At 44.4% G+C, this 15592-nt stretch overlaps 1 protein-coding gene across 3 annotated transcripts in view; it reads right to left on the reverse strand.

Annotated features, from left to right (window-relative positions):
- The window catches only part of ADRA1B (adrenoceptor alpha 1B), a 68274-nt gene that overhangs the window by 27547 nt on the left and 25135 nt on the right, over positions 1–15592 (reverse strand). For all 3 annotated transcript variants that reach the window (XM_038740749.1, XM_038740748.1, XM_038740747.1), the window contains 2 exons: positions 5417–5506; positions 3650–4793 (listed from right to left, as the gene is read on the reverse strand). In XM_038740749.1, coding sequence (XP_038596677.1) covers positions 3650–4604 — 955 coding nt within the window. In that variant the 5' untranslated portion in view covers positions 4605–4793; positions 5417–5506. The remainder of the gene's footprint in view (positions 1–3649; positions 4794–5416; positions 5507–15592) is intronic.

The raw sequence follows: 15592 nt of genomic DNA on the forward strand, positions 1-15592 counted from the left end.
CTTCTTAGCTCTTGGAAGAGATTTTCAGAGGGGTAAATATTTCCATGGTGTTTTATGATCTATTTATCCATCCCAGTCTGACCTTCATAAAACTTTGCTTTTAGAATACACTAATTACAAAGAGATTAATATTCAGTGTCTAGTTCTGACTCAGGCAGAGATGAAGCAGGGATAAAACCAACTTCTAAGGTCAAAAAATGATCTCTCTAATGCCAACCAAGGTAAGTTCTTATATCAAGGACCATTCTTGGCCAAATTTTCAGGTAAAAAGGGAGGGGAGAGTCAGGGAAAATACACACATAATCAGAAGGCATAATGATGAGAGTGAGCCCCAGTCATCTGGCTGTTAGTGTGGGTAAGCAAGTCCCTAAGAAGCCAGGATGGCAGATCCTTGGGAGAAGCATGGACCTAGGGATGGAGGGAGAGGAGAGGAAAAGAGGGGGATGTCAGAAAGAGGGGTAAAAGAGACAGGGGGAGGATGAAAGGAGAGAGAAAGGGGAAAGGGAAGATAAAAGAGTGAACAAATAGTGTGGAGAGTGAAGAAGGAGAAGGAAGTTGCTTTGCAGCAGGGAGCAGCCTGCCAATTTTAATTCTCTTTTCCCCTTTTTAGCATTTCAGGGTGTTCCACTACAGTGGTGGGCAGACTTTCCCAAGCTGCCTCATTGTTTTTGATCTGATTTCACCTGCAACCTCTTCCTGTTTTATCCAAGGCTTTCCCAGCTCCTGATGCTCTGGCTTAACCTCAGGGCTTTGTGTTCCCAAGAGAACTGGGGATAATAATAATAATTATTATTAATAAAATTAATAATAATACAAGATTATCAGATTGGACGCAGTCCCTTATCCCATACAGTTTACAATCTGAATAGAAGTGAGAAGAGGTAATGAATCCCCATTTTATAGTTGAGGAAATGAGATCCAGAGAAGTTAAGTGATTCGCTCAAGGTCACACAGCAGGCAAGTGACAGAGCTGGGATTAGAACCTAGCTCCACTGACTCCCAGCCCTGGCTTTTTTCCACCAGGCATAACTGCTTCTCTCATAATATATACAGTCACACCCCTATATTTATCAAACCTAACTTCTAATATAAATGTTAGACTCAATTTCTGGCAGCTATGGTAACAATCCTTAACACCTCAGCCAAGTAAAAGAGTGGTTAATCGCTTAATTTCTTTCTCCCTCAAGAGCCATCTTTGACACTAGTTTCAACAAAATTTGACATCAGCCTAAAGAGATCTAAAGAGGCTTTAAAAAATACAAGTAACTTTTAATGTTAAAATTACAAGTAACACAAATTAAAAGTCATTAATATTTCATCAGCCTCAAGACAGGAACTTTGTGTGACTTCATGGACAGAAAGATGCTGAACTCCACCATTGTTTCGCTAACTGACTGAAAATAAAGGAGCTAGCAAATGAGTAGGAACAGGCATCTCTCTTTTTGAGGCAGACAGCAATAAAGTAAGGAGAGAAATGGATGCTGGACTGAGTTTGGACTGGGCTAGGATGGACCAGGATGATAACAACAACAGTAATAATAATGATAATACTACTAGCATTTATTAAGTACTTACTATGCACTGAACAGTGCATGAAGCATTGGCGTAGATAAAATAATCAGAGCAGACACAGTTTCTGTACCATATGGGTCTCCCAGCCTAAGAGTTTTATAAATGAGGAAAGAGGCACAGAGAGATTGAGTGACTTGCCCAGGGTTGTTGGGACTAAAATCCTGGTCTCCTGATACCTGATCAGAATCTGTATAAGTTCTAGAAAGACCGAACCCCAAGTGTCATTTTTCATAAAAGTTTTCAGTTTCCTGTTCCCAGGACTAAGTAAACCCGTTTTTTTCAGGTAGAGTGATGCAGTGGAAAGAACTGTGCAGTGGGATTCAAAAGATCTGGGTCCTGGTTTTTGCCACTGTGGGCAAAAAGTTAACATTTCTGGCTCTCAAATTTTACATCTGTTAAAAGGGGAAAATAGTTCCTAGTCCTTCTTATCTCATAGAGATGTTGTGAGGATAAGTTAGAAACTAAATGTGAAAGCCCTATGAATTTTCAGAAGAATTGCGTTATAGAAATGCAAGGCATTGTTCATTTCTATTCCACCTGCTCAGGGAACATGCACATTATATCTAGTAAAGTAAACCCCTCCTTCTACCTCGGGGACGGTTTTCCTTATACCACTGAACATTGAAAGGATTAAAAGGTCCTTAAAAGAGGCCGTCAGGATTTCAGATGCCATTAATACAACGTGTCAAAGTTTTCCTGGCTGCTCTCTGTTAACTCCTTTGCTCACTCCATGTTCTTTCCCTGTATGAATCTCTGAATGCTTCGTATTAATAATGCTTTTGGTTCCATTCCTTTACAAGTAGCAAGGCAAAAGGAAATCTTAACTGAAGACAGAATCCACCTAATTATTTTTTATTAGGTCACTACCAATTCGAAGACCCAACACTATAATTTGAATTGCAGCAGGAAGACGAAATGAGAAGCAGCGTGGTTCAGTGGGAAGAGTACAGGCTTGGGAGTAAGAGGGCATGGGTTCTAGTCCCGGCTCCGCCACATGTCTGCTTTGTGACTTTGGCAAGTCACTTAACTTCTCTGTGCCTCAGTTACCTTATCTGTAAAATGGGGATTAAGACTGTGAGACCCACGTGGGAAACCTAATCACCTTGTATCCCCCCCAGTACTTAGAATAGTGCTTCGCACGTAGTAAGCACTTAAAATAAAAGACAAGGGGTTGGGAGGGGAGTGTTGGGCCGGGTGGTGGGGGAAGGGCAAAATTGTAGCTAATGATATGATGTTCCACAAGACACAGGAGCTAGGCATATTTCTGTTTAATAATCTCAGGACCCCAGAAAGAGTAAGTTGCCATCTGTCCCTTTCATGTTTCTCCCATTTAGCTCCTTTGAGGGGCTGGGATTGGACTGAATTGACGGGAACAACTATAAAATGTTTTGAGAACTGGCAGTGAAACAAGAGCAGCAACACTACAACTAAGCTCGAGGAAGAGAACTGACAAGCTAAGGGGAGGGAAAGTTGCCTTCGAACGGCTCTGAGCGGGAGGACTGTTTGGTGAAAGTCACTTTAGAAATATTTTAACTGAGAGTTTTAATTCGGTCCAAGAAATGGTTTTGAGCTTCTTAAGCTAACTCACCACCAGTGCGATAACTGTTTTATGGACTGTATTAGTACCACTGTTTTAGCAGACCAACCGTGTAACTGGAATTTATTAAATAATGCCTGAGATGGCTTAATCTATTTCTGAGACGAGCTAGAGCATATATTTGTTGGAGCTTTAAAATTTCTAAGTGAAGAATGCCAAATGGTCTTTCTTATAATGTGTCGAGGGAGATTTTCTCTGTGATCATATTTCAGAAACCCCATGGCGAGGATGTCGAATGTTTAATTTCTGAGCTAGTTCTGAGCAAGCTGCAGAACATGCAAAATGTTGGCAACGTGAATAAAATTAGCCAGGATCCAACCCTCACCCACAGACACAGACACCAGCACAACCACCACGCACATACACATACACACATACATAAGCACGTTCACATCCCACGGTCTCAACCACCTTGCTGAAAATGGCAATAATCAGACACTGAAATCTCTTTCCACCAGCAAGTCCCGGCTCCCAACTTACCAAGTGGCAGAGCTATGAAGAAGGGCAGCCAGCACAAGATAAACATACCGACCACGATGCCCAGGGTCTTGGCCGCCTTCTTTTCCCGGGAGAACTTGAAAAGTTTGACCGAAATGGAGTTCCTGGGATGGTGCCCCTTGGGCTTGGTGCTGCTGAAGGTGTCCTCGTGTATGTTTCTGTAGTGGATTCTTAACGTCAGCTCCTTGGAGTCGGACATCTCCTTCATCACCCCCGCCTCCAAGTTCTTGGTGGTCTTTTTGGCGACCACATAGACCCGGCAGTACATCACCAGGATGACGATCAGTGGAATGTAAAAGGAGCCCAAGGATGAAAACAGGGCATAGAAGGGTTCTTCGGTGACACCGCACTCCTTCTCATCATTGGGAGCGGGCTCCTTCCACCCAAGCAGGGGCCCGATGGAGATGACCATGGACAACCCCCAGACGCTCAGCAGGGCAAGGATGGCTTTACGCCTCGTGACCAGGGTTGGGTACTGGAGGGAGTAGCGCACGCCGATGTACCTGTCTATGGAGATGGCACACAGGCTCAGGATGGACGCTGTGCAGCAGAGCACGTCCACGGCCGCCCAGATGTCACAGAAGACCCTCCCCAGGACCCAGTAGCCCAGCACCTCGAGCGCGGCCGAGAAGGGCAGGACGGTGAAGCTCAGCAGCAGGTCCGCGATGGCCAGGTTGACGATGAAGTAGTTGGTGGGCGTCCGCAGGTGCCGGTTGCAGGCGACGGAGAGGATCACCAGGATGTTCCCCACGATGGCAAAGAGGATGAAGGCGCCGAGCACGATCCCCACGGAGATGGCCCTGGTGACATCCAGAGCCGGCAAGCTGGAATTGCTGATTGTCCGGTTCGAGCCAACCAGGCTGTCATTGCCCAGGGCGGCGTCTTCCAGGGAAGCGGGTATCGATAGGTTGAGGGTCTCATCCGGGTGGGGATTCATCTTAAAAATTACCCTCCATAGCAAGGGGAAACCGGCTCCCCAGGCGGTGCGCAGAGGACCTCAACGTTCATTAAAGTTTCTTCTCTGGACCCAAGTCTTCGCTGCCCGGAAGAGAACACTCCTCTGGAGAAGCCTCATCTCCCAGGGCAGAGGAGTAAGCAGGCATGCGGGGAGGAAATCCTCTGAAGCCTGTTGAGGAAAAGAGGAGACAGAAGGCAGCCCAAAGTTGGTTTATTTCTCTGGTGGAGCCCGTCCCCGGTAATGCAGCGGCTCCTTGGAGCCTAAGGGAGGCGGGATCCGGTGGTTCTCTAGCCCCCAGTCTCTGGGGCTCTGCAGGGAGGAGAGCTTCTGCCGGGCTGTAGTGACACGCTTCTCCAAGGACCGTTTGCAAGCCGCTCGGCAGTTTTCAATGAAGTGGCCGCCTTGCTTACTCTGCCTGCCAGTGACATCAGGGAAGGAGAGCAGTGTGGACATGTTGCAGCACTAGAGGGCAATGCGGCTTTAGCTAACGAGCTCCCAGCAATCCCAGCAGCTAAAACCGTTGGACCCCATCCTTTTTAATTAAAACATTGGCCCCACATAATAGCCGCCTTGAAGTTCTCTCCTTTTCCCTCTTCCTTACTCTGTCTTTCTCTTCCACTACTGAGGAATCTACTAAAAGAGAAACAGAGAGGAGGCAAATCCAGGGTGAACCCATCGAACCTCAGAAGCTTTGCTTTCCACTATGACACAATTTAGGGTTTTTAATCCTTAGTGATTCTCAGGCTGCACTGGGGCGGGTGGGGGAGAGGAGAAGGGAGGAGAGGGCTTACCTTTCAGCTGCTCGCTGGACAATGAGCCTAGGATGATGAGGGCAAAGTTCAGGCGCACTTGATGGTAAGGGCTGAACAACATAGAAAACCCTGAAATGAGGGCAAAGGAACTTTGAGGAAGGTTTCTACAAATCAAAACTCCTGGTTTGGCAAAGCAACTAGTCCCCAGCACAATCACTTATCCCTGGGCATAAAGGGAAAAATTGAATTCTCTTTAACTGATACAATGCTGTATCATTTCTCTGGCTGGATTTCACAATTATTGGTTCCTCGCTATCAGAAAGCAGACAAGGGCGAAAGCAAGAAAATTTATCTCTGTAATTGCCAGAGAAGATCATGGCTACTTGGAGAATTTTTCCTTCAAGATCTCTAAAAACAACTTGGCAAAGATATGTCAAAGAATTCAACAGAAGGAAATCTCCCTCCTTCTTCTTTGCCCACCGCCTCCTCCCCAAAATAAAAACTCCATTTTAGTAGAGTATTATAGAAAATGAGGCCTGTTGGGGAGGGTTAAAGGAACTGGAATGATCTATCCCACTGAAGAAAAAAATTATGTACTGAGTATGGTGCCAAGTCCTCAGGGCTGGCTTCAGGCATTTCACCTCCTTGAGTGGGGACCGAAAGGGCCAACCAACCCCCTTGTTTGAATGATGCCATCACCTGCAGCTTTTTGCACAAGCATGATGAGGTACTGGGGTTCCTATTGAAGTCTACCATTTCTCCATCTCTGCCACTGCACTGCCTCCAGTCCTGCACCCACTCATCTACTGAGCACCCCAGGAGCTTGGCTCTGAGACCCTGACTTATGCCCCGCTAATAGATCACCGCAATCCTGACACCATCTTTTAGAAGGGAGGTGTGGCCATCTTGGAGAGAAAACTTTCAGTATCCACATTTGGATAGGGCAGTGATATGACTATTTTTGAGATAAGCCACATGCTGGCCATCTTTGAGAAGGGCCCAAGTGACCACTAATTTTGGAAGTTCTGGGGTGGCTGCATACCCCTGGGGCTTATTGCGGGCAGGGAACATGTCTACCAACTAAGCAAGTGGCTTAGTGAATAGAGCACAGACCTGGGAATCAGGAGGATCTGGGTTCTAATCCCAGCTTCGCCACATGTCTGCTGTGTGAACTTGGGCAAGTCACTTCACTTCTCAGTTATCTCATCTGTAAAGAGGGGATTAATACTGTGAGCCCCATGAAGGACAGGGACTGTGTCCAAACTGATTAACTTGTAATAATAATAATGCTAATAATTGTGGCATTTGCTAAGTCCTTATTATGTGCCAGGCACTGTTCTAGCACTTAACAAGTACCATTATTATTATAATTATTATTACTATTATTACTCTCCCAAGCACTTAGTACAGTGCTCTGCACACAGTGAGCCCTCAATATGCTGGGATTGTCTTTCTTTATTGATGAATTCTACTTTCCAAGAGCTTAGAGCTTAGTTCCACAAGCATTTTGACAATTCAGAAGTTCTTCATTTTGTCAAACCAAACTCTTCTGCTGCAGTTGGAGCCCATTTCTCTTGTTCAATCTTAGATGTCCCCGCACTTGAGTTTAGGTCCATGGGCACTTTCTAGTCTTCAGTGGAAGGAAAGATAATTTTCAGGGCTGGCTTCAGATGATAAGCAAGCCTTATACTCATCGTCATCATCAATGGTATTTATTCATTCACTCATTCAATCGTATTTATTGAGCACTTACTGTGTGCAGAACACTGTACTAAGTGCTTGGGAGAGTACAATATAAAAACATAATAGACACATTCCCCACTCACAACGAATTTACAGACTATAGGGGGAGACAGAGATTAATATAAATAAATAATTTACTTGTTAGGAATTTAATTGGGAATCTAATCAGCCACCTCAGAACACCTCAATTTCTTGTTTCCTTATTTAGTACACTGATTTACTAATTCAACTCAGTTTATTACTTACATTTATTCTCTTACTTTTTCTATTCCTGGCAATCTATATCTGTTAAAGTGTAAGCTTTTCCAGGACAACACTTCTGTGTGTTCCCTGAGAGTGTAATGGGTACAAAGCACTCAATAAATGCTCCTGATGACTGTTCTTAGCCTGGGGAAAAAGTACAAGCATGTGAATTTAGACAAGATTCCTGAAGGGCTCACAGTTGAAAAGAGAAAGAACTGACAACAGTCATTGAGGGGAAGAAAAATTGGGAACGTTCAGCCAAAATAACAATATGACCATTCTAATGCAGCAGTGTGTTTCTGGTAGGGCTTGGGCTCCTTCCTCTCCTCTCCAGGTAAAGCCACCCCTTTTTACACTGCTGTAACCTTTCAAATGACCTACCTATGAAGAAACAGCGGGGAGCCAGCATGGCCTAGTGAAATGCATTATTACAGTGGTTCCTTCATCCAAAAGAAAATAGTATGATATCATGACAAGAGGCTTCAAAACTAGATGAAGGAACTGTAGGGCCTAGATGAAAGAGCATAGGACTGTTTGTCTAGAGGTCTGAGTTCTGGTCCTGACTCTACCATTTGTCTGCTGTGTAACCAGATGTTTGGAAAAAGTACAATAGAGTTAAAATATATGGTCCTTGCCCTTGAGGAGCTTAAAATCTAAAAGGGGAATGAAAATAGCCACAAAATTGCTAATATAGATGAAAGAAGCACAAATATAAGTGTAAAAATTAGAGTAAATATTCAAACAGATAAATAGGTAGCAACTGAATTGGAGCCTTCAGGGGGTTGTGGGGTGGCATAACCAGGGTGGTAGGTAATTAGCCAGGGCTTTGAAGGTGGGGAGGGATGCAGTTTGGCAGATTGATGAAGGCATGAGAGCATTGATGCAAGAAGACTGAGCTCTGGGGATTAACACAAATACAAATAGCTCCTTGTGGTCAGGGAACATGTGTACTAACTCTGGAATATTGTACTTTCCCAAGCGCTTAGTACAGTGCTCTGCAAAAAGTGCTCAAATCAATAAATATGATTGATTGGTGGAAATGTTGTGTGGAGGGGCTGTCCCAATGTTGTCCCAGGTTTATTCTGACTCGCTCCTAACTTCCCCAGGGTTTTATCTCTCCACCCACACAATAAGCTGAATTACAGAGGACTCTGAATATCATCATCCTCTAACCTGTCGTGGACCTGAACTAGACTTCTGGCACACTTCAAAGGGATAATTTTCCAAATGTGTCCAAGCTGTGGTGTCAGCAACCTAACTAGCTGCAATTTCTCGGCATTTTCTGAAGAAAAACCGTTATTGAGAAGTTTGCCGGCCAGCCCCTTGAGAGTCCAGCAACTAACTGTGTCTAATTCATTTTTCGAATTGTATTTATTGAGTGCTTACTGTGTGCAGACCACTGGACTAAGTGCTAATTCCTCACCTATGAATCTTTCCCAGTGCTTAGTAGAGTGTTGCCTGCTAAATGAGCTTAAAACATACTATTAATACTATTAATAATACTATTGTTAATTACTGAAGATCTGTCATTTTGGGCAATCTGAAAGTGGGGCATGGGCCACAGGGAGGAAATGTTCCTTCCAAGAGGCTTGGGTTGGGCTTCAAAGGGATTCAGCCGTGTCCTCTTCATTAATAATTGTGGTATTTATTAAGCACTTACTAAGTGCCACACACTGTACCAATCACTGGGGTAGATATAAGCTAACCATGTCTGACATGGTACCTATCCCACACGGAACTCAGAGTGTAAGGGGGAAGCAGAACAGGCATTTAATCCCCATTTTACAGATGGAGAAACTGAGGCACAGAAAAGTTAAGTGACTTCCCCGAGGTCACACAGTCAACAAGTGGTGGGGCTGAGAATATTTATTGAATTGAATTTATTGGGTGCTTACTGTGTGCAGAGCACTGTATTAAGTGCTTAGGAGAGTACAATATAACAATGCTCTACTGGGCCATGTGGCGTCTTCATTCCACTTCATTGCCCTCTAGAATGTAGGCTCCTTGTGGGCAGGGAACATGTCTACCAACTCTGTTATATCGTACTCTCCCAAGTGCCTAGTATAGTGCTCTGCACATAGTAAGTGTTCAATAAAAACCATTGATTGATTGAACAGGGAGCGAAATCCTTTCCCTTTGGAAAGTAACACCTTCAGGGGACAGAAAGCTTGTTTGTAAAAAGTGATTTCCCAAGTAGCAAATGGCCACAGTTCAGAGCACCCAGACAGGGAAGATTTCAATTCCACCTGGGACACAATTCCTTTTCTCTCCAGATTATGACATGTCACTTTTTGATGAGCACAGAGATTCCATTCCAGCAGCGCATTCTTTTCTTCAGTCGGGGTGCAGTATCTTGGCTAAGGTTAAATTGCCAAATCATCAAAGGGCTGAATTCAAAGCACATGTTTAGGGAAACTTCAATGAGTTCTTTACAAGGGGTTACTGTAGTGTAAATTTTGAGAAGAATGGTGCTTTTTGAAAACAAAGAAAAAAAACCAGCTTTCCATAGCCAATGAAACCGTGTGTCTGTTTTCCAGTTTTACTCTCAATAACCTTGCTGGTGGGGCCAAGGAGGCGGGCATCGCCAAAGTCAACAGTGAGGTCAGTGGTTTTCTCTGCAGCAAAAAGGGCTTCGTTCCCCATCACTGTCTCCTGCCTGCTCTAGGGCTTGGCAGGCACAGGTTAGCAGGTGGTTTCTGCTGCCATCTCTTGCTCTCTTTTCTCCTGCACACATGATTTTCCATCTGCATTTTTTTTTTTTTGTAGTTCTCAAAGACTCCAACCTCTCGAACCAAAGAAGGATAGTGGTAATGAATTTATTATAATGATAATAATAAAGATCATAACTGTGGTATTTGTCAAGCACCTACTGTGTGCCAAGCACTGTAAAGCATTAGGATAAATACAAGATAATCTAGTCAGACACAGGGGACTCACAGTTTAAGTAGGAGGGAGAACAGATGAGAAAATTGAGGCACAGAGAAGTTAAATCTCTTGCTCAATGCTACACAGCAGGCAAGTGTCAGAGATGGGATTAGAATTAAGGCCCACGCTCTTTCCACCAGACCATGCTGTTTCAGTATTTCAATGCTAACTACCATGACACTTTGCGAAAATGCTTCTGGCCTGGCTGGGAATTATGATCAAACTCTATTCACCGCCCTCTTTGCTGTAATTTCCTTGGCAGATGATCACTGTGTGGAGAATCGCATACTAGCTGCTTGATCAAATGCAAGCAAGGATTTTGCCTCTGCAGCTCACTGGACATAGTAGTTTGATTTTCCAGGGACATCCTCACCTCCACTTTACTTTTGGCTCACTTCCTCAATCCCTGGCAGAAGGACTAACCCAGTGCCTCCTCAAAATCTGAATCTCTTCCCAGATCCTCCCTTCTCTCTTTCACTGAACCAAGTCGTCTAGCCATTCTGGGAGATTTTCAATTCCAGTGGCCACGAAGTTCAGAGAATTCCAAGGGAAGTGGTGGATGCCTTATCCCCTATCTCATCCTATCCCGTCTGGACTACTGCACTAGCCTTCTCTCTGATCTCCCATCCTCGTGTCTCTCTCCACTTCAATCCATACTTCATGCTGCTGCCCGGATTATCTTTGTCCAGAAACGCTCTGGACATATTACTCCCCTCCTCAAAAACCTCCAATGGCTACCGATCAATCTGCGCATCAAGCAGAAACTCCTCACTCTGGGCTTCAAGGCTCTCCATCACCTCGCCCCCTCCTACCTCACCTCCCTTCTCTCCTTCTACTGCCCAGCCCGCACCCTCCGCTCCTCCACCACTAATCTCCTCACTGTACCTCGCTCTCGCCTGTCCCGCCATCGACCCCCGGCCCACGTCATCCCCCGGGCCTGGAATGCCCTCCCTCTGCCCATCCGCCAAGCTAGCTCTCTTCCTCCCTTCAAGGCCCTGCTGAGAGCTCACCTCCTCCAGGAGGCCTTCCCAGACTGAGCCCCTTCTTTCCTCTCCCCTCGTCCCCCTCTCCATCCCCCCGTCTTACCTCCTTCCCTTCCCCACAGCACCTGTATATATGTATGTATGGTTGTACATATTTATTACTCTATTTATTTATTTATTTATTTATTTTACTTGTACATTTCTATCCTACTTATTTTATTTTGTTGGTATGTTTGGTTCTGTTCTCTGTCTCCCCCTTTTGGACTGTGAGCCCACTGTTGGGTAGGGACTGTCTCTATGTGATGCCAATTTGTACTTCCCAAGCGCTTAGTACAGTGCTCTGCACATAGTAAGCGCTCAATAAATACGATTGATTGATTGATTGATTATCCCCTGAGGCTTTGAAAACTTGATTGGTCAAAGCTTTAGAAAACAATTTGGCGGGAACGGTCTTTCCCTGGAGGACTGAGGAAGTGATGTAACAGGACGTTCCCTGCCCTCTCTCTCTTTGTTCAATGGAAGGGGTTAAACTTGAGCATTCCAGGTCATTCTTTGGAAATGGTACATGGCACAGCCAAGGGACTCACAGACACAGGAGGCTGATGAGAAAGGACAAAACTTGCCCTCACCCATCTACATCCTTATAACGAGGAACACTGGGACAGGAAATACCCAAATCTGCTGTGATTGTTTACAGAGGCTTCGGCCAAGGAGAATTTTGGAAGTTTGCCTGGGTATGCAGTGATTCTTCCAAAGTCAATGAACAAGGATGCTGCTCTGTCACCAAGCCCCTTGCAAGATGACTTGGGCGTTGCCTGGGCTGGAAAACAATTTTGGAAAATGTTGGGAAAACCGGAATGAATCTCTCTGGGAGCCTTAGTGAAGTTACAACAGGAACCTGAGGAAGTAGCCATAGAAACATGGATCCCGTTGTTATTGTCAGGGGACACCTGAGTGAGTCCCTTCCTAAATTAAACACATGGTTAACCAGAAGTACTGGACCTGCAGGAGATAAAATCAGTTCACTTCACTCATGCAATAGTTTATTCAGTACTTATCCACAAGAAACTCCTTGTGACTAAAGGGCAAAGAAATTCCAATCAATCAAAGAGGAAGTTGGGGTTGACCTCATCTGACCTACATTCTGACACATTTAACTAGTTGGGTGATTATATATGATTTATACTGGGCAAAGGGAGCTAGTCTTTTTAGCTGGAAGTCAGGAGGGTGGGCTGACAATGTAAATGTGGGTCTTCATCTTGTATCCTCCCCTGGAAATACAAGTGGTATGCTCCACTTGGAATTAGAAGGAGGCAGGCCTAGATGGCAGCCATCCCTTTGAAAACTCCAGTTAGGGTCCCAGGGAGATGGCGACACAATCGGAAACTTCACTCCCCACTTTAATCTTGGAGCCATTCAGTTCTGCATCCTAACTCCCTTCCCAGCAATGCTGTGGAGACAGGAAGACTGATTGTTAAGGAGGGGAGGGAGATGAGGCAGGCTGGCCATGTGGAAGTTGGTAGGGTTGGGGGGTAGTTGAAGGTTGGAGCAGCCACTGAAGAGGAGATGCCCCTGCCTTAACTGAGCATTCCTAGTATCCATGTGATGCTACCCACAGAAGCTGCCCCACTTCACTTTTTCCCAGTTTGCCACTATGCACCCTGGATCCAGAAAGGATGACCGCCCCAAGCATGGAGGCCACAAGTCCATTACCAATGAGAGTAGACTCATTTCTATAAGCACCAACTGCACTGTGAAGAGCGGAGAGTTAGTTAAGAAGCTCCTTTTTATAAGAGATGTTAAATAGTGAAGCAAACTTATGGAATCCCTTCCTTGAGAAATATTTTAAAATAGAGTAGACTCTTGGAGAAAATTGAAATGGAAATCTCCCTGTAAGCAGAGAGTTGGACTAGATGATCTCTGGGTGGCTCTTTTGACCCCATGAGTCCTTTCAAGCAATCAATCAATCAATCAATGGTATTCATTGAGCACTTACTGTGTGCAGAGAGCATTGTTCTAAGCCCTGGGAAGAACAGAGTTCAAAACAGTGGGTTCACATGATCCCAGCCCTCAAGGAGTTTATAATCTAGTGGTCAAGGCAGACATTTAAGAAATATCGGGGTGGAGAAGAGCAGCATATATGGCTAGGTACATAGGCAGGTAGATTTGATGAGCACCAACGGTTTTTTTTTTCTAAGTAGTTAATGACTGACAAACTATTCATCCTTGAAAATTTACAGTCAGAGAGACTATAGATTGCCTATGAGTCCAAACATCCTGAGAGGACTCTAAAATACCCAGTCACCCATGACCTTAATTCTGAAATCTCTGCACATGCAAGACTCCCTAAGAGTTTGGACTCCCTGCTGTGCAGAAGGAACATAAGAACAAGCCCCAGTCAGTAGCTTAAGAGAAGGACATTCTGTTTTTAATCCCTGAGCACAAGTCCAATTAGTGTCAACAAGAATTTTCCATGTGCATCCAGCCATGTAACTTTGCAGACTGTAAAGTAGCATAGCATCATGGACAGAATACTTTACGCACAATTGTGGGTGGGGGAGTGAGTCTCGTACATTCATTTCCACCCTGCAGCTGCTAAATGCACGATTCCTAGGCTGATTCCTAGGGAGAAATGACCCAAGGCATGTGGCCAATGTGGTTAACAATCAAAATAAATATTTATTATAAATTAAATTTTATGGGCTGATCAGATCTGTGAAAAGAGCAAAATTCAATTTGCAGTAATTGTTTCAAGGCAGGCTGGGGAAAACTCTTTCCACGAGAAGCTGAATTGACTCCAAGGGTAGAAGTTTAGTTTCTATCCCCAATCCAAAAAAAATGTGTAAAGTCATCTTTTCCCTCTTTTCATTTTTTAAGGTCTTCAGTATGTCAGAAGGCACTTAACCACATACTACAAAAGGACCCTGTTTAACTTTATTTTGGTTTCTATCCTAAACTGAGGGAGCTGCTTATTGAAATTGGCAAATGCCTGGAACTACCCATCCCCACTTAAAGCTTTCCAACCCCCAAATTAAGATCTCTCTTTTTCCTCTTATCCTTTCCATCTCCCATAATCACACAAGAACTCTTTTTCAAGGGTGGCTTCAAACATCAATTTCCAACACCATACCACTCATTTATGGACAACTGGCCTCCACCTGGGCATTGAAAATGCCTCAGCTGCCAATTAATTGCCATAGGATGCTAAATTCATATTGGACACTACCCAAAATGTTCATCTTAGGCCATGATGCTTTGGATTGACAACATCCAAATAGCAATCTGTTTAGTTTGACTAGCTGTAAAGGTCACTATCTACTGGATGGGGGTTGGGTAGGGACCATCTCTATATATTGCCAACTTGTACTTCTCAAGTGCTTAGTACAGTGCTCTGCACACAGAAAGCACTCAATAAATGCGATTGAATGAATGAATGAAAAGGGAAAGCTCATTTGTACTGAACAAATGGAATAATGACCATGCGAAGAAAGTGGATCTTTCTTTGTTTCCTGGATGAACAAATGATTTTGTCAACAAATCGTTGCATACAGGGACTCCAGTTGTGTGCGTTCTCATTTTTCTGGACAATGGACACCTACTGCCAGAGACACAGGAAGGAAGAAATACAGAAGCATCATGTCCTAGTGGATAGAGCGTGGGCTTGGAAGTCAGAAAGACCTGGATTCTAATCCCGTTTCCATAGCTTGTCTGCTGTGTGACCTTAGGCCAGTCATTTAACTTCTCTGTGCCTTGGTTACCTCATTTGTAAAATGGGAATTAAGACTGCAAGCCCTCTGGGGCACTGGGACTTTGTCCAGCTTGATTAGCTTGTATAATAATAATAATAATGATGGTATTTGTTAAGTGCTTACTATGTGCCAAGCACTGTTCTAAGCGCTGGGGTAGATACAAGTTTATCAGGTAGTCCCAAGTGGGGCTCACAGCCTTAATCCCCATTTTACAGATGAGGTAACTGAGGCACAGAGAAGTTAAGTGACTTGTCCAAAGTCACACAGCTGACAAGTGGCAGAACCGGGATTAGAACCCATGACCTCTGACTCCCAAGCCCATGCTCTTTCCACTAAGCCATGCTGCTTCATATACCACAGTGCTTAGTACAGTGCCTGGCACATAGTAAATGCTTAACAAATACCAAAAAAAAACCAACCAAACAAAAAAAACCCCAGCTCTCATCCTTGAAGCATAGCACTCTGAGGGGCTGGGCATGATTAATTCTGCTCAGTGTTTGAGAAGCCTGTTCCTTATGGCTGTATTTCCTCCAAAGCAATGGAGAATCTCCGGGTAACCTGGTCTCCTGGGA

The sequence above is a fragment of the Tachyglossus aculeatus genome, chromosome X1 (genome assembly GCF_015852505.1).
Source record: "Tachyglossus aculeatus isolate mTacAcu1 chromosome X1, mTacAcu1.pri, whole genome shotgun sequence".
NCBI classification, from domain to species: domain Eukaryota; kingdom Metazoa; phylum Chordata; class Mammalia; order Monotremata; family Tachyglossidae; genus Tachyglossus; species Tachyglossus aculeatus.